Source organism: Scatophagus argus, chromosome 2, assembly GCF_020382885.2.
Source record: "Scatophagus argus isolate fScaArg1 chromosome 2, fScaArg1.pri, whole genome shotgun sequence".
Lineage (NCBI taxonomy): Eukaryota > Metazoa > Chordata > Actinopteri > Scatophagidae > Scatophagus > Scatophagus argus.
In genome coordinates, this window is record NC_058494.1 from 11,262,667 (window position 1) to 11,282,383 (window position 19,717).

The 19,717-nt window shown below is 38.8% G+C and overlaps 3 protein-coding genes across 3 annotated transcripts; 1 reads left to right on the top strand and 2 right to left on the bottom strand.

The window, feature by feature from the left end:
* The first annotated feature begins 3,011 nt into the window (after nt 1-3,011).
* LOC124053669 (NAD(P)(+)--arginine ADP-ribosyltransferase 2-like) lies at nt 3,012-5,582 on the top strand. Its single transcript, XM_046379055.1, has 3 exons — nt 3,012-3,208; nt 3,317-3,408; nt 3,964-5,582. Exons 2-3 carry the CDS (start codon nt 3,334-3,336, stop codon nt 4,732-4,734), a joined length of 846 nt encoding a protein of 281 aa, XP_046235011.1. The 5' UTR covers nt 3,012-3,208; nt 3,317-3,333; the 3' UTR covers nt 4,735-5,582.
* Nucleotides 5,583-5,910: 328 nt separating this feature from the next.
* On the bottom strand, nt 5,911-9,325 carry LOC124053675 (cerebellin-1-like). The gene is made up of 5 exons (XM_046379067.1): nt 9,033-9,325; nt 8,365-8,478; nt 7,679-7,858; nt 6,956-7,087; nt 5,911-6,514 (listed from the first exon to the last, which is right to left on the bottom strand). Exons 2-5 carry the CDS (start codon nt 8,456-8,458, stop codon nt 6,213-6,215), a joined length of 708 nt encoding a protein of 235 aa, XP_046235023.1. The 5' UTR covers nt 8,459-8,478; nt 9,033-9,325; the 3' UTR covers nt 5,911-6,212.
* A 1,872-nt stretch (nt 9,326-11,197) lies between these two features.
* Nucleotides 11,198-17,111, bottom strand: tppp2 (tubulin polymerization-promoting protein family member 2). The gene is made up of 4 exons (XM_046408811.1): nt 16,945-17,111; nt 15,864-16,055; nt 14,771-14,924; nt 11,198-14,046 (listed from the first exon to the last, which is right to left on the bottom strand). The coding sequence occupies exons 2-4, from the start codon at nt 16,052-16,054 to the stop codon at nt 13,855-13,857; spliced, it is 537 nt and encodes a 178-aa protein (XP_046264767.1). The 5' UTR covers nt 16,055; nt 16,945-17,111; the 3' UTR covers nt 11,198-13,854.
* Between the last annotated feature and the right edge of the window lie 2,606 nt (nt 17,112-19,717).

The following is a 19,717-nucleotide window of genomic DNA, read 5'->3' on the forward strand; positions in this document are numbered from 1 at the left end:
ACAAGCAATAGTCTGAAATAGAGGTGAAACGTGCTAATGTTACTAAGATCAAGATAGTTCCAATGCGTAAGATGATGCAGAATCTTTGGCTTAAATGCAAAAGCAACAGAATTGCATAAACTGTTAGGGCCGCGTTGCTGGAGCAGATGGCTGAACCTCAGATGCAGAGTCACACACAATGGCAAGGAGGCAGAGATCCAAAACAATTGTGTTAATTCTTCAACAAACTCAAAAAAGCACACACTTACTGTGAAACACATTAAGGAGGAGAAAACAATCATGTTACTTCTATACCGAAGTAACATCTGCAACATACTACAACATTTCCAGCTTGAATTAATGCAGTCTGTACCACAAGAATATTTAGGTTTAATGTCTGAACAAAGAAATGCTTCAGTGCTTCACTCTGACAAAAGTTCATTTAAGTCATTTCCCTCTAGTACTCATGTTATGTTCTCAGTACATAAAAGGAGCGTGAGGACACACACACATGCATATTTGCATAGCTGTTCTCATCTGCTGACATCTCGCCAGAAGTTTGACTTTCTTATCAAGTGATGAGACAGTTTTTGAGCCCCCACCACATAGTTTATGTGTCATTCATCGAAAACCAGCTTCGTTTCCTGTTAAATATCACAAGCAGCCAAACCTACGTGAGAATGGACACACACATACTGCAGCACATTTTCAGCAGCATGTGTGTCTGCACACTGCTGAAAATGTGGTCATGCAGCGTGCTAGTGGGTGAAAAGATGCTTGTACACATACAAGTCTGACCCTGCTGTAAACGAACTTACACACTAATAGACATACATAGTTTTACTGTTATTTAGCTTCAGGTAATTGTCATTGCACCAGGCATCTCTATCAGTCCTCTGTAACAGTCTTTACATGAAGAAAGTGGGTTTCTTACTGAAAACTACATTGTTATAATCAGACTGGACAAACAATGAATGTAAAGCTGTTCATTGTCAATGCAAAGTGCTCTCACTGAAAGAATCTTCAAAAGAGTTATTGTCAACACACCATAATACATCTGTTTTGAAATTAAAGTATTGTTGCAGTGGGTTAATGTTCTTTTTGTACAACAGTTGATGTGCTGGCTGTTCAGCATAGTAGCAAAGATCAAACTACACACACCAAAGGTCAAACTATCAAGTCTCAAATGTGTCCTTAAATGCACCAAAGGTCCTGATCAGAGCTGAACTAAAGAAGCTGTGATTACAAGGTGTGTGCCTTGAATTTCTACGTCACATGGATGCACTAACTTTGTCAGAGGCTATTAGTTAACTCTGCTATTTCAGAGAGAACAACCAACCACAGCTTTTCTACAACATAATACTACATGCATGACTCTGTGTCTCTCAGCTGATTTTCTTCACAGGGCAAACATGTGGTTTTGTGGTCAGCTTCTCACAGGAAACCAACCAAAATTAAATGACGCCTTTGCAGTAGCTTCAGAAAAATACCACATTCAGACACATAAATTTATTACTTAGAACTTGTTGTGAGGATCATAGCTTTAATTTAATTTTAGCATATTTTAGTTGAGAGAAGATCACATATATTGAAATGCAACCTGCACCCAGCCGTCGTTCATAAGTAACGAGGAATGTTGATGGACACGAGCAAACAAGCAAACAAGCAAACACAAAGCCAACCTCTTTTAGTTACAAATTTAGCAGCAAACTAACTTTAGACAGCTGATACTGAACTCAACATGTTTGGCAACCAGATGTCACACTACAAGCTGACTCATTTATCCAGAACGTGGTCAGACATTTGATAAGAGGTCAGTTTCATGTGGTCGATCCAGCATACTTTTAAAGCAAGTTTTTTGTTTGAGCCTTGTGTGAAGTTATTATGGCCACAGGCAAAGACAAATGACGCAGCAGATTCAGATGTGCTCTTTATGGTGCTGAAGCTGTCATCTGTGGTCGTGCACACAAGATTTGTGGGGGTATATGTGACAATAAGGGAGCGAATGACAGTCAGTTCAGCTTTTCAGTTAGGTTAATGCACAAATAAATAAATAAAATAGGTTCCAAATCTCAAGTCCGAGTCAGGTCTGGTGTCACTGTCTCTGCGACTTGCGTCCGACTCAACTCCAGTTCACAGAAAAGTCCCCATCCCTTGTTGAAACTTATAGTTGGCAATTCTTCTAATATTTAAAAGAAATTTAGAAATTTCATTTTGCAGTTGTTAGTTGGAACTACACATTCGTTTAGCACGAGCCATACCTTTAATAGCATCAAAAGTTTATCAGTTTCTCACATGGGAGACAAAAAAGCATCAGCATTGATGACCACACAAAGAGGAGCATCATCAATGTGGTTGTGGTCAAGACTTCTGGTTTAAGATACTTTCCATGCTACCCTTTCATACAGATGAGTCCCACGCTTTTAAAATTGCTTGACTGTTAATATTTGGACACTGCAGATTAACTTTACATAATAAATATGAGATTATAAAGATCCATGTTTATAGGACTGGATAAATATCCTGTTCTGTTGGTATGTTTGTCAGCCACCACACGTTCACGGAAAGATTTGTTAAAATAAAACTTATAACTAATAATTATAACTAAACTAATAATAATGAAGAAGCAGTGTTTGAACATCAGACAGCATGATTTGGCGGCACATTTGGCATTTCCCATACACAATCACACCAAATACAGCATGAAAAAGGGCTCACTCACATGTGAATGATATTGAAATGTTATTATTTTGTTAAAATATTTTGAAAAGTATTGATGTCTGATTTCATACTGATGCACATTAGCTGGTATTTAATGTCATTTAGCTTATTTGTGCATTAGTAATTACATTTTGTTTGCTGTCTGGTTTGTTTTGTTGTAATAAGTTGTTTTACTGGAGGAGATGAACTCCAGTTCAGGTGAACGCAAGTAACAGTGTGAATATGTGCATGGTTACACAGCAGACAAAGATCGCGGTTAGACAAACACCGACGCACTGTGGTGTAAGACATTCACCACTCCCCATGTATCTACAAACTTTGGATGTGCTAAAGTGCAGACTTGATTTTGAATGTGTGAGAGGACGTAAGAACTGTCTGACACTAAGGGGAAGGTATATATATAGTTGACCATGAGTCCCGACCACATGCTGAGGACCAGTTGTCTGATCAAAACCTTTTGATCTCAGAGGTTCATTTGTCGTGCAACATTTTCAGATTCTGAAGATTGGTGAGTTGAACTTTCAAATCAAACATTTACCATTAATGTAATTTATGTTTGTGTTTCTAGTATGCAGTGTGATGCAGTTCATTGTTGTTGACTCTGATTCACAAACAGTTTTGCTGACTGCAGCGATGAAGGGAAGCAAGATGATCTTTGCTCCGCTGTGTTTCCTGTTTTGTTGGATGCTGCCTGTAGACTCCATGACAGTGAGTTAACAGTGTGAAAATTTGGGAACGTCCCCATAATGTAATGAGGACCCTTGTTTACACAATTAGATTGAACACAGAATTTTGAGGCAAAGACATCAAATCAGAAAAAAGGGTTGCTACTATCAAAAAGTAAAGTCTGCATAAATACATAAAAATATATAAATAAACATGTAAGACACAAGGATACCCTGATGTTTGTAGAAGTGCTAGCTTTCAGTGTAATTTCATACTGTTCAATCTGTTATCCAAACAGGTTGAGGCACCAGTTATCACCAACAGCTCCTCTGCTGTGACATTGTGCAAATGGAGTTTACATATAAGGTTGCAGTGTTGAGGGTTTTGCTTTGTTCAGTAAAAAGTGTGATGGTGGTTGTCTGTGTCACCACTCAAGTGGCATCCCTGTTCTCCAGATCCTCCCTCAGGAGTTTATTTTCACCATCTAGATTTATAAGTTAACGATACAATACAAATTATTCACAATAACAAAGCAGAGTTTTAACAGTGCCTAATAATTACCTCTCTCTTCATCTGTTTTCTTTATTTCCCTTTTAGATCCGTTTCAACTTTACTGTACGAGATTTCAATCCAACCATCCCACTGAGCATGGTTGAAGATTCAGTTGATGACATGTACTTCGGCTGCAATACAAAAATGATGAAAACGGTCAAAGACAAATACTTTGAGGAAGAAAGGTACATTCAACCATTTTCAGATGTCTGGAAGAATACAGAAAAATGTGCTCAAAAGAATGTGAAACATAGCAAGGACAAGGCTCTGACCAAAGAGCACATGCACGCAATCTGTGCTTATACAGCTGACAATTTGAAGCAGTCTGGAAACTCTACGGTTGACAGTTTGTACCGGCAGTTTAATGAAGCAGTCCGGGAACAGGGGCACCTCTATGGCTCCTCCCAGTTCCAGTTCCACACTTTGCATTTCTGGCTGACATCTGCCATACAGATCTTGAATAGCAATTACAACTGTCACAATACTTACAGACGAACTAGTGTTAAATTCACTGGCAAAGTTAACCAAATCATTCGGTTTGGTTTCTTTGCTTCCAGCTCTTACAAGACAGTCTTAACCAACTTTGGTAGCGAGACCTGTTTTAAAATTAAGACCTGTTCAGGTGCTTATTTGAAAAAATATTCATTTTTTGATGACAAAGAGGCAGAAGTGCTCATACCCCCCTATGAGATGTTCAAAATAACTGAGATAATTAATGGCCAGGTGAAAATTCAAGGTCTGACTGATTGTAAAGCTGTCTATGTCTTAGAGAGTGCAGGAGGTAAGAGCAGTCTGAACTGCAAACTTACATTCTGACCTGTTTAAACTTTGTAACTTTCCTCTCATAACTGAATGAATTGGAGGACATATACTTAAACATTCTCTGCAATCCAATTTAACTTCAGTCTTGGGGTTTGTTTGTTCGATCATTGTGGACTTATGACACACCTGCCCAGAATCGATTATTGTGTACACACATTTTACTGCTGGTAGTCATTAAACTGATTAATGCAATAATTATGGTTGTGTGGTTTCATTCCCATGTGTAATGTTTCACCCACTTACACTTAAATTCAAAACCTAAAGCTGAAATTTAAGTTTCAGCATCACAATGAGATGGAGATGCTGCTGATGAAGTTCTTAACTGACTGTGACCTAACTGAAAATAGACTAAGGCAAATAAAAAATAGAGGAATAGTAACACAAAAGAAGTATGTGGAAACATTTTCAAATGTCTGGAACCAGCCAGGAGCACGTAAGGTATCAGATCGGTTCTGTTTCTTTGTATGCATGATGATGATGATATCAGTCAGTGTAATTTTTGCTGGTTTGGATTCAAATTGCTGCTGCTGCTGGATGAAAACATCATGGGAGAGTTGTTTCATCTTCATTATTTTTAATGACATACAGTAGACTTGTGATGCTGGTCACCTGGTCTTTATCAAGAGGAGTGTGCTGTAAGCACACAGTAAGCACAAGAAACAACTGGAGTCATGGCCTGCTTCTAATCACACACTGTATCAGAATCGGAATTCCTTTATTTATAATTCTTTAAATTCTTTGTATATCTCTAATCTGGTCTTTCATTTCATTTTCTGTTGGTTTTCATGCAAATATTTGTATATGTATTTTGTGAAATTAAAAAAAATAAATAAAATTTGGTGATGGAGGCAAAGAAAATGATTATTGACTTGAAATCTGCTCTATTTCTTTCTTGTAACTCTTCCTTGAAAACATGCAAAACCTTACAGCAAGAAGGAAAACAAAAGACATCTTTCAGAGAGTGATCTCTGTCAGCAGTCTCCAGACTTCACATTCAGTGCTCTGGAGTCATCCTACTATAAAAACGGATAAATGGTATAGTATGGCTTAATATGGTGCCATAATATACCATTTACCTGTGATGACTATAGCCACACAGCCTGTATATAACAGGCTGTGTGACATATTTAACACATCCTACTATAAAAACAGGTAAATGGTATAGTATGGCTTGGTATGGTGCCATTATGTATTATATGTATTATTTATTTGACAGGGACGGATGCAGTACACACAGGCAAACTGAAAATAGTTGTCTGATTTAAGTATTATGTCGTTAATAGGGAATGTGAACTTGCTATGCTTGTTCATTCTGTATTAAAGTCACTGCATCCCTATTTCCACCTTTCTTTAAACAAAAATATAAATCTCAGAAAAGTATTTGATTGTATTTTTATTAAATTTCCAAAATAAGAATGTGGAAATTACAGATCTAACACATGTAAGCTCTGGACCACACAAATACATCAGTATTAGGCCAGAGTAGCGTAGATCAAGGAGCCGGAGAAGGAGTTTAGGCCTTCGTGGATCCCACATAGCTGCCTGCCCATCAGCAGCTCCACATAGACCTGGCCTCCCTTCTGCAGTGACAGCAGCACTGTCTGGGAGCTGCTGTCCTCTGTGTCCTCTCTGTTGTCCTCCCAAGTGGATGCCACCACTTCCCCATTTCTCATGAGTTGCACCTTGTAGTACATCTTCTCACCTTCCTCGCCCACCTTGGAGTAGACAGAGAAAGAGAAGGAGTACACTCCGGAACGAGGAGCTGTGAATATGCCTGAAACAAATAACATTGTCTTAAATTTTATTTGAGCTAGGCACCTCTGCAGTTTCAGATTCGGATTCCTTTATTGTCATTCAAACATAACATCAGAGATGCACTGCAGAACGAAATTACAATGCATTTGGCCACAACAAAAACAGTTGGATAAACATCAAGAATAAAGAAATAAAATAAAAAATAATTTTTTTTTTCATATTAGTTTTCATAATATTTCATGGTTTCAAATTGAAACTTGAAGTACTGGATGAGTTTGAGCTGTATTTCATACATGTTACTGCATATCTGCTGGTTAAAATGTCTGCCAACCAAATTATAAAGCAGCTAATATCATTATTTGTCTGAGGTTGGTAGTGGTAAAATTACCAGTTAGACACAAATCTTGCCATCATAAAAAAACATTATATGATGATAAAATTGCCACTTGTGGGCCCTTACCCAGGGCAGGGTTGTATCCACTTCCATGGTTAAGGGTGACAACATCATAAGGAATAGGGCTGTTCCTGGTAAAAGGTCCAAAGCAGTTTGTTCTGCGGCTCATGGAGGCTGTAAATGCAACCCTTAGCCCTCCTGAGACAGAGGAAAAGGAAGAAAGACACAATATCATGTTTTTATTACAAGTCATAAACAGAACACAGAAAAATCTCATTTCAAGGTCCAAGCTGTTCTGGGGCTTTTGATCACATTGCATGAAATTTTATGTAATATCACTCTGAGGACTGCTTATTGGATTGTGCCCATAAGCGACTTTTTAGAGAAACTGTCAACTAATCAAACCTTGGTCGGTGGTATTATATGGTGATAAAAGGAAACGGTTCTAACAGTTTTTTGTGTCAAGTGAAATTGCTGAATGTCAGATAAGTTACTTGTTTCTGATTGATTAGAAAATAAACTGGAACTCCAAACTGGAAAATCTAACAGACTCAAATACAACATCAGCACACAAAAAACATGTGAAACAAAATGTTAATTTAGTCTTATTATCAGGCCTTTATCAGGACTTTTTATCCATATTAGTTTTAAAGCTGGAGAAAAAGAAAAATGGACTCAAAAGAACACAAAGAATTTTATCAACAGCTAATCACACAAAAATGAATGAATGAAGTTGCAGCACTTTGATTCTGTGGATTATTTCTAATAGTGACCCAAATTTCAGAGCACCTATGACTTCAAGGATGCCATCACCCAGCTGGGACATGTTAGTCAACAAGTCCATCATTCTCGCGAAGATTTGATCCTCCATTTCTTGGAGCTCAGGGGCGGCACAGCAGCAGCCTCGCTGGTGCTTGAACGCACACTCACAGTCCCACTTTCTACACGTCAGCTCCCTCTCAAACTGTACTGCAAAAGTGAAAAAAAAGGCGGGAAGTCAAAGAACGTCATGTATCTTTAAATCAGCTGCTGTTTGTACGAGGTTAGAATAAAAGCTGGCACACCTGCATATTATCGATGGAAATATATTACATGATAGCATTTAAGTGTTCAGTTTCCCCTGAGCAGAACCGGCATCGACACATTTTATACACTGTATTTGAAAGAGAGTAAAGGTTGTTACTAGTTAGTGTGATGGGAGAATAATGATATGTGTATTTTACAATAGATCACGATAAGGGGAGTCAATACATAATGCTCCTTTTCTCTGTCTTCCTCTGTAACATTGGTTGGTGAGCTCACTTCTGATCGAGTATCTGTCTCACCTATCACCAAAGAGCAGCAAAACCCTCCCCCCCCCCCCCCCCCCCCCCCCCCCCCCCCCCCTCTCTCTCTCTCTCTCTCTCTCTCTCTCTCTTTTTCTTCACCATGTGAGGCTGTAATCAGAATAATAGTTGAGTAACTGTTTGGTTTACCTGCTGCCATTCGTAGGCTGCTGATAGAGGTTCCGGCTCTCACATTGTTCCTCAGCAGGCCCAAGATTAACAGAGTGAATGCTATTGCTCTCATCTCACAACACGAAGAAATGTCTGCAGACAGAGTAGTTTGTGATAATGAACACTGCTCTGAAGTAAGTCTTTGCAATCATTCAATTTTATAACACTGATCCCAGTGGAGTAACTTGCAATTTGATCTGTTTTAGTGATAAAGTAGGCCGAACTGAATGACAAACACTTTATTCAAGTCAGTAAAAAAATGTTTGCTTATATCAAATTCTAAGCATATGATGTCATTTTTCTTTTTACTTTGTTTCATCCTATTGTTTGTTCTTTTTGAATACGTTTGGGTTGTCCGTTAAAAAACGTTCATTAATGGTTTCATTGTCACGTAAACTTTTCCAGTTTTAGTTTGGTTTTGACACATCTGTTTTACTATGGAAAGGATTTAAATTTGGGTAAATTCTTCTTCTTATGGATAAACTGTATGCAGTTTTGATGAACAAGCTGAAAAAAAGACATTATAAAAATGACTGCGATAAGCATGTTGTAGAAATGACCAGCATAAAACAACAATATTGTAACAATATTGTGATTTTAGCTTTATGTTCGTCTCATTTTAGTAAAAATAAAATATCTCTACTCACTGCAGTCCGGCAGAAAATCTCCTCTTCAGTCTGTATCCACATAAAAACTTATGGTCCAGCGTTTAAACCAGCTGTTATCGTGTTCTCCAGTACAAGGTAAAATATACAGATAGCGAGGACCTCCTGCAGTGATATACACAATAACGGCTTGTAAGAGATGTTTCTTTTCACCTCACCTGGTTTTTCCCAGTGAGTGGAGTTATCTCCAGTGTCCAGTCTCCTGGCTGCTCTCACTCTCCAGTCTTCATTCCCCCTCCTAAACGCTTTTTCAACCCTGTGCTCCACAGACTAGGTGTGACCTGCAAGGGCAGATTTCAGTAGGGACCATCCTTATAAGCTCCCTTGTGTATATCAAAATCTTCTAAAGATTGTATCTTACAGAGCCTGTGTGTGTTGGTTATTAGGTCAAAGGTGTCAGGTTGGCTGATAAGATCACCTCGTTTGTTGTTTATGATAATCCTGCTGCCATATCCTTCTGCACCTATCCCTCTGCTGGAATGGAAACTGATGACAATAGGTCAAAGAAGGCCCTAGTTTAGTTTAGATATTTGGGTGTTTCAGTTTCTGTGTTTCTCATGGTTGGACCAAGAGAAAGCAGTTAAAAATGAAAAGTGTTCAGTATTGACACTGATATTAATTAAGTCTGAGCAATAGAGATGCCTTCCAGGTCGTAGAAGCTAAATGTTCTTGTGTTTCTTATCATTAGGACTGCAAAGCTCTGTAATACTGCACCATTAACGGAGATGTGATGAGAGATGTGTGGAGCTGCACATCATCATGACTTCACCTGTCTCATGAGAAGTAGGTTAGTGAGTTTGATTTGTCACTTTCTTATAAGACTTTTACAGAAATAATTGGTTTGTTCTGTGGATGAATTAAGGTCTATCATGAATTTGTAAATATTTTTACATTAGCAACTGATACAATGACTACATGTAATCTGTGGTTTGGTGATGATAAGGTAAATATGAACTCACTTTACAGTTCCCCTGTGGAGTTGTTTTGTTTTGTTTTGTTTTGCACCCTTTAACTCACTGTTTTGATTTTACAGTCTGCAACCCAACTATCTTGGTTCAGTCTCACCACTTCACACTTTCCACACACAGCAAGAAGTTGTTCTGAGTGAAGCGCCTGAAAACCAAGCTGTACTCTACTCCAGCACCAAGTCACAGTTAGTGATTAGCCCAAGTGGTAAATACTGAGGAGCATTTAGCTGAGTGAGACACATGTGTCATTTCCATGAGTGAATGAAATTCAATGGCAGTATCCATACAAAACCCAAGTGATGCGTATCAGCTCAGTGATAATAGTGTGAGATATGGAGGAGGAAAGTGATCGTTTAACATGTGCACCACACGATAAGCATTGTTAAAATGGTTCCATAAATACCATCAGTGTCACATTTCAAGGAGGGTCCAGGTGGGAGGATGAGTGTATACTCAGTCTTTATTGTTCTACAAGGACTCTTTATGTTGTGAAATTTTATCCCAGATATTTCTGGAAATCTGCACAGCTTAAATTAGGGTTATTATCTTTAACCTTCATTGCTTTAAAGAGTTACCAGACCTGGGGAAGGGGCCTGTAGGCGAGCACCTGGTGGCTAGGCCAACGCCCATGGGGCCCAGGCATGCAGGGACATGGGTCTGTCCTCCAGTGGTGTAGGGTTGTCATGGCTGACACACCTCTGCAAAAATGTGTGGCAATAGGGAACGGAGCCTTTGGAGTGGCAGACCGGGGTGGTGGGTGTGTTCCAACTATAGAGGGATCACACTCCTCAGCCTCCCTGGGAAAGTCTATGCCGGGGTGCTACAAATGAAATCCATCTGTTCATCAAACCTCAAATTCAAGAGGAACAATGTGGTTTTCACCCTGGCCGTGGAACACTGGACCAGCTCTGCAGGCTCTCAAGAGTGCTGGAGGGGTCATGGGAGTTTGCCCAACTAGTTCACATGTGTTTTGTGGACTTGGAAAAGGCTTAAGACTGTGTCCCTTGAGGTATGGATGGCCCACAGCAATAAGCCTAATATACACAGGATAATAAGCAATGAATAAAATGTAAGATATTCTGTACTGTTACTCAGTGAGACAGACAGAAAGAGGGCAACCATGCAAGATTTAAAATAATTTAAACAATATTTTATTTAAAACAAAACCAAGAACAACATTACAAATGAATCTGTAGTCTGGGATTCAGTGGTGGTGTCAGTGTTGAAATGTATGTGTGGTATCGTCATGGCAAAACAAGGACGAAACCCAGACCAAAAAGATGTATGATCATGTAAAAAGAAAGACAAAATAAGGAGCCATCTATGCAAGAGAAATACAACCAGACAGCAGGAAGAGGAGCACTGGCATCCAGTATCCCTGAACAGACCAAATTTACAATTCATCACAACTGTCCCACTAAGGCCACAATAATTGGTACCACACTGTAACAAAATGCACACAGTCTACCTGAACGTTTCTAGTATCAACAATACTCTAAGCAACCTCAATCGGGTTCTAGGATCACTTTCAGAGAAGAAAACCAGTATACAAAAAAACAAGGTGATGAAAAGACACCTCAGAATGTGACATTAATTGGAAGACAAGCACAAGATGAATAATTTGCTCACATTACTTATATTTTAATGTTGCAGATGTTTAATTCATAAAGCTATAAAATATTGCCTCTATTACTTAAGCAATGGAACAACACTTACACCAACATTAATGTCAGAATGTTGTAATTCCCCAATGGACACCAGGACTTCTTTCTCAGTGATGAGAACGTTAAGCTGGTACAAGTTATACTTCTCAAAACTCTAGCCCTAATCCACAGGTATTCTCAAAAGAGCTGAGAGAAATGATCAAGATCAGGCTTGCCGCACAAAACTGCTTTCACCTTTTCAATAACATAATCACAAACTGGAGACAAACTTTAGTTGACCTGAGCCTTGCACAAATCCTTCAGTGGGCAACTTTTCTACAAAACCTCACAAAATGGCACAGTCACTTGCCTGTTCTTCCTTCTGTTTTTCTCATAAATTGTTCCCATGTCAGATGGGACAACATCACATCTATCCTTCTGGAAAGATTAATTGCATGCATGTCAGGACAGACAGGAAGCACTTCCAGACACTCAGAAACTGCACGTTTCTGCAAGACAAATGGCAGCTGGGTTACAACATTTGGTGGCTTTCCATCAAGCCAGAAAGAGTCCCTGTTTAGAACAGTTTGCCCAGTATTTAAATCAGGAGAGATGTATTCACATATGTCAAAATTATTACTAGAATTTTCTTGCCGCTAAATGCTTTACTGTCTCAGAGTTGGTGTTTTTTAAGGAATCATGTAGCTCAAGTGATTTTTCAATAGCTGAGCAAACATGAGGACCTAATGCAGCAGACATTATCTGTGTACTGTTGTAGAATATGTTTCTTGAGTTTTGTCAGCAAGAACACACTGAAACATCGCCTTGCACTCTGACAAATTACATATCTCTACAACTACATCACTATCTGCCATATGTGCTGTAATCAAACTTTGAATAAGTGTCACTGGAGCCCAACTTCAAACCTCCAGACAACTTGCCCTTTTTAATCAGGTGCAATTTGTACAGTTCCAACTCTAATTTGGTCTACTTTTGAATTTCGTCTTTTGGCGTTGTTGTTGTTGTTGTTGTCTCTGTCATGCTCCAGTTTCAGTATTCAGTATTCTCTTAATGAAGGGTTAACTTCATTAAGAGAATAGTTAGTAGAATAATAGTTGAATCCCCTTATCATAAGTTATATACAACAACCTTTGCAAGCTTAGCTCTTCGTATACGTACACCACCAGCCCAAAATTTCTAAAGGTGATCTCCAACACAGTATTCCACTTTGTTTAACCGGGCAGAAACTCCTTTAAACAATGGCTCCATTCTCCATTTACACAGTCATGAATTTGGAAAATATTTACTCAGCAATCCAGTAGGTCAAACTAACTATTAACTATTATCTACTATTATTCTCAAACATTTCACCCAAACAATAGCTAAAATTACATGTCCAAGAAACAAAGAAAAAGTCCCAGACAACATATCACAAATAAACAAACCTACTTACAACTTAACGATCATTGAACTTAATTACAGTCCAAAAACAAGATGAGATGCCATTTATTTACTTGTTTACTTTGCATGTTCTTCACTGCTTACTACATGTTTCATGATATTATATTTATGCATTTCATGTAATATAATATATATTTTATTTAATGAAATGAATAAATTCCATGACAAGAATAATCATCAAGCATCGACTGGTCAAAAGGCACTATAGAGGGATAAGGTTAGCAAGGTAAGGAGTGACTTTGTGTCATGTCCTTTCTTAAAGCCATCACATCAAGGTAACTGAGAATAGAAGCACATTCGCTCTAGAGACTGGATCAATATTATTGCACGGTGTTACACTATACAACAAAGCAGTAAGTTTTTTAAAGCATGCTTGACTACAAGTACAGTTTTGTCTATTGGTTCAAGCTTTGGAAAATCACTGAAAATATACAGAATGCTGTGAATTGTTCAGGCTACGACCCACTGAACATTTCTGTACTGACCGCAGCTCAGTAATCTTTGGATTATTTTCAGAAAATTGTGTCCCATCCTGGTTGTTCCTCATGAAAACCTTGAAACTTTAAATATATCTATTATTCATTCTTAATGGTATTTATTTGTGGTAAATGCTTTGACCACATGACATGTACAATGTATTTGTTTTGTCTTAAAAATGGAATAGTCAGTCAATTTATGTTGTGTGTGTGTGTGGTTTTTTTTTTTAATAACCTAATTTAAATTATTCCAGAATTAAGCTTCCTTCACTTTGTCATCATAAGTGCCACTGCCCTTGTAAGCTGCCACGTAGCCACTGGTGTCAGGGATGTCCTCACGCCCAGCCTTTCCCCTTCCTTTGCCTGACTCGTCAAACCGCTCCTTGTGCATTCCGGTGTATTTGGTGGTATTGGTCAGTCTGTCCACCGCTGCTGCCTTTGTCACTTTCTAACAACAAGAGAAGATTAATTTACAGCACAAATTGGACTATTATATCAAACGTGCAGTAATTTGACTCAATTTTACTCTTTGCTCATTCAGTTAATACACACAAATATTATATATTATATAATATTATCCCTTCTGCTTACTTAATGCACTTTTTTTCCAGATTTCTCTTATTTTTCAGATTTCTCCAGGATTCTCTTAATTAAAAGAATGATTTATACTTAAAAAAAATAATAATAATTGATGATGGTGATGATGCCTCAGTGAGACCACACACAAGTCTGGAGGCATCTATTAGTGCACCTGGGGGCAGCCGTGGCCTAGAGGTTGGAGAAGCGGCTTGTGATCGGAGGGTCACCGGTTCGATTCCCCCACCGGACGGGCAGGAAAAATTTGGGTGTGGTGGAGTGATTAATGCGAAAAATACTCCCCCCCTCCATTAGCCGGCTGATGTGCCCTTGAGCAAGGCACTTAACCCCCCAATATGCTCCCCGGGCGCCTGATGCTGCCCACTGCTCCTGTGTGTGTTTCACTGCATGTAATTTGCCGGGTGTTGCATGTGTGTGTTCAACTAAGGATGGGTCAAATGCAGAAGACGAATTCAGTGTGTGTATGTAAAAATATATATACTGCCAATAAAGTTCTTCTTCTTCTTCTGTAAACACTATATGCTTGAGGCCGGTTAACAATGGGTACAATGCGTTTAACTGATAAAATTACTTACAGTGATTCCCATGTTGGCAGGCTCTTTACCAGCAATGAGACCATAGAGCTGCTGAAGAGCTTCCTCTTCGCTTTTGCCTTTGAAACGTTTGGGAGCCAGCTCTTTCAGAGCCTGGTTGAACTGCTCAAACGTGATTACACGAGCTGATTTTGCCCTGAGGGAACACAGAATCTGACTTAAATATTTATCGGTTACATGTATTGTCATGAAATTTTGTACTGATCTTTGATCTGCCCCTGTTTTTTCCTCTACAACCATCATAAGGTTAACATTTCAGGATTTTAGTGAAATGTCTTGAAAATATTGGATGTACTGCCAAAATATACTTCAATGTGCAGAGCATGAAATGACTTGGATGTTGGGTCAATGTTAAGTAATTTGACAAATGCTATTGTTTAACACCAAATACCTGTGATACTAATGACAGCCATCAGCCTCAGCTTCAGTAAAGCTGTGGGCCTACTACTACATTTACTCCTAATTAGCAAACCATAGCATGCAATGATTTATTGATGTATGTGTTGTAATTGCCAAAGAATGACTATATATGGTTTTGCACAGCTGATACTGATGTTATCTGCAACAACTGAAAGTCTTTCTTGACTGTTTGTTACGCTGTGGAACTGTCACTACACAAACAAAACATGCACATTGTCATTGTTACCTCGTAATATTTACAGCATCTGTTCTACCTGCACGTTATACTGCTTACACTGTGTACAATACTGGCCCTACCTGCACTTTATGGCTGTCTCAAACATTCTATAACAAGACCATGTTCTGGCCGGTGCTGCTACTTGTTGTTTGTATCCATAGTCTTTGTGTAGCATGTATAGTCTCTGTGCTGTGTGTATAGTCTGCACAGTCCTTGTGCACTATGTATAGTCCTGTGCATTATGTATAGTCTTGCGCTGTTTTGCACTATGTACAGTGTTGTATTTCATTTCTAGTGTAGCACCTGATCCCTGAAGGAACGCTGTCTCGTTCCACTGTTCACTGTTACTGTAAACAGCTGAAATGACAACAAAAACCTCTTGAATTGAATTGGTGAATTATGAACGTTTTACCCATGGAACACTGAGTGAAATCTTACTTGACTTTGGTAAAAACTATGTCAACATCTGTGGTGGTGACATTCTTGCCGTCAACGATGTGGCAGTCTTTGCAGATCTTAGCAAAGTTCTTGCCGTTCATCTCCTTCCCTGTGGCCTTAGTGTCTCCATGGACTGCAAACTTCTGGAAGGAGGTCTCCACCTCTGCTACAGACACTGAGCCCTCAGCCATACTGACAGAAACATAGTACATGCATTTCTGGTCATGACACAGGCAAACAGGTGGACTGTGGGTATGAGTTCATACATTTCAGCTTAATAGTTGAATATGGTTGCATTGTACAAAGCCCTTAAAAAAGTGAGGACAAAATAAACTTCACTGGTTGATTTTCATGTACTTTCCATCCTTGTGAGAACATTTTGTGCAAATTCAGAACTCACAAATTCATAATGACTATGGTCAGTCATAGTGAACATTTTTGCTTTCTCTTTCTCTCTCTCTCTCTCTCTCTCTCTCTCACACACACACACACACACTCATTCACATCCACCATAATGTTAGTGTTACTCAAGCTGCTCTTACGTCAATTTAATTCAATCAGCTCAATTTCCAAATGGCTGCTTTGCTCTTCAGTCTCCAATGAATGAACAAACATTCTCCTTCCTCCTGTCCTCTTCTACCAAGTCTCTCTCATACGCACACACACACACGTAGACACACACACACACGCTTGTCCATCACTTAATTGCTGTTTGCTTAAGGTTAAAGATGTTGTTAGACTGAATAGAAACAATGGCATAAAGACACATTTACACAAATTGAAAAAAAAAATCTTTTCATGCATGCTTAAAATAGCAGCTTGACATTAAGGCATTAATTCATAAAAACACTACACAAAAACATAGGTAATAACACTGCAGATCCACTGTGCATTTCTATGTGGCTACATGTACTTTTGTGAATAATACTGAACCTGAAAATGTAATATATAAATACAGTTTGGTTTAAAAATGTCTGCATGCATATTTCAAATTCATTGTTGTTACTGTAGCTTTACCTTCTGTTGCATTAGGTACTATGGGATGAAACAGTGATGCTGTACATGAGGAAGTAAAGTGTACCTGCTGCCGTAAATGGATGGATGTTGTGTAAATATTAACGAGAGTCCTGATTCATGAACAGCTGCTCAACCTCTTCGTCGTCCTCCTCTTTCTTCTTCTTCTTTCTCCTCTGTCTCTCCTCCTTCCTGCCACTCCCAGACTCTCTCACAGTGACGACAGAGATGGAGAGATGCAGAGGAGCCGGAGGAAAGAGGAGAGAGGGGAGGGAGGAGGGAGAAGGTACCGACCAGCACAGTCAGTGATCTCATAGGCAGTCAGGCATTCAGTCTCATTAGCTCGTTGCCTCAGTGTACAGACTTGCTTCTGTGGACACACTCTGTTTATTTCGATTCATTATTCTATTTATATGTATTACATATAAATTTCTTCTGTAAGTCATGCTTTCATAACATCTTTGGTAACATCTAAATGTAGATATTACATCTCTACACTTGCTGCTTATTGGACTTCTTGCTAGATGCTAACTGCATTTCGTTGCCTTTTACTTGTTAGGTGTGTATTGACAATACAGTTGAATCTTAAGTAATCTAATTCAGGCAGATGTTTCAAAAATAAAGATTATTACTCTCATCAATCTTCCTTCAAGATAGTGCTCTCACCCTTTTCTCCTGTCTGTGACACTAAACTCAGCTCTGTCTCTTTATCTCCCTGTCATTGTCACAAGAGCCCTCTTGTCCGAACAAGGAGGAGAGGGGCCCTTCAAAGGACAAAGAACAGTGACAATGTAGTGACACATGTATGTGCCACAGCTGCACTGATGTCAAACGATAATCTACTGTTGAGATTTGGTACACAGGCACACTACATGAGCAACTTTATGCTGAGATTATTTTCATACACAGTATGTATTTCTATTTTCACTCTGATTCAGCCATACCCTGTCAGCTACACTATATACTTTTTAGAAAAAGTAGGCCGAAGTAAAAGAGGCAAACTCCTTGAGAAAGGTCACAGCCAGGAATACCACTGATTCACCACACTGTCAACCTACCTAATCAGCACCTCATTAAGTTAGCATACTAAATCAATCAATTGAGTGTATTCTGTATTTGCTGCACTGTACAACTGTAACACAATATATTTACATCTTGCAAATGCTAAAAATGCTAAAACCTGTGTTTTTATTTGTAACAGTGCCCTGTTCAGCCACCAGTATTGAAAGTGTGGCTGTTCCCTCATGCAGCTCTTCTGAACTACATGAACAGCTGTTTACAAGTCTATGGTAGTCACTTTGGATATTGGTATCAGTGTTTACAATGTAATTCAAACATGAGGAAGTCCAAGGTGATCCCTTTCACCTAAAAAGAGTAAAACCATGTGAAAGAAAAGTGATTAAAAGTGTAAAAAAAAAAAAAGTTATTTGCCTATCCTGTGCTCCATATGCTGATCAGCCACAACATTAAAACCACAGGTGAAAACAGGTGAAGTGAATAACATTAATCATCTGTTTACAATGCAATGTTCTGTGGGGAAACTGTGGGTTCTGGTAATCATGTGGATTGAAAGACATTTCAATTTTAACTTTAATTTTAATTTTAATTTTAAATGCATTCCATTGTCCCATTGAAATATTCCCTGCGCCATACTGTTAGTTACATGTATGCAGAGTTTGATGTACATGAAAGTCAGGTAGTTTTTCATTATCATTATAATTAGTCTTAAAAATACTTGTTACCCCTAGGCTTTATCAATGAATAATAAGTACTTTGCAACAAAACCATCCAAAATAAAAAATTAATTACTGAACAACTGTTGTGTTGAGAACTTTTGGTACACAATCAATGAATTAAGCAGTGATAAAACAAACAAATCCTTTCATTTAGCTATTTGTTATTATAATTAAGCCAGATTTAAATATTTACATATCACTGTTTCAGCAGGGGGCGGCACGGTGGTGCAGTGGTTAGCACTGTCGCCTCATAGCAATCCCGGTCTGGGCCCTTCTATGTGGAGTTTGCATGTTCTCCCTGTGCCTGCGTGGGTTTTCTCCGGATTGGCTACTCTACATTGCCCCTAGGTGTGAGTGTGAGAGTGTGTGGGTGTCTGTCTTTGTGTGTTGGCCCTGCGATTGACTGGCGACCAGTCCAGGGTGCACCCCGCCTCTCGCCCGTAGTCAGCTGGGATAGGCTCCAGCTCCCCCGCGACCCTGACGGATAAGCGGTATAGAAAATGGATGGATGGATGTTTCAGCAGTGTCCTCTGGCAGTGTAGTGTTTTCACCTTACATTGTTTTACAGGTTTTCAGTGTGCTCCTGTGGATGCCCACATCCTCAAACTAATGCTATGTGCTTTGTTCACAGGATAAACAGAACAAGTTGTTTTGAAATCATGTACCATCATGAAACTCACTGCTCAGTCAAATGGAAAGCTGAAGCAGGTGACAGACTGAGTGTTCCACTTGCAAATACTAAGCACTGCGCTCCGGTTTTTTAATCCCATTAAATAATGTTGGTTTTTGAGGAACATCTATGTAAACAACAACAACCAACATTACATTCAACATCTTTGAACGAATCACTGACTGATTTCTGAGTATTGTGTGTTATGGAAAACATGTGGTGACATTTAAAGTGTTGTTTTGGAAATATACAAAATGTTAATGACAACACAGACAGCAGTACCAAAAATGAACTCATTTTCAGTTAAACAACAATGCCTATGATGCCAACAAGTTGATCCTTCTTCAGATGAGATACAATCTTACATCCATGTTGTGGGTTTTATTGTGCTGACAACTTGACCTAACTGAGTGAGTTTATCTGAAATTCCTGCT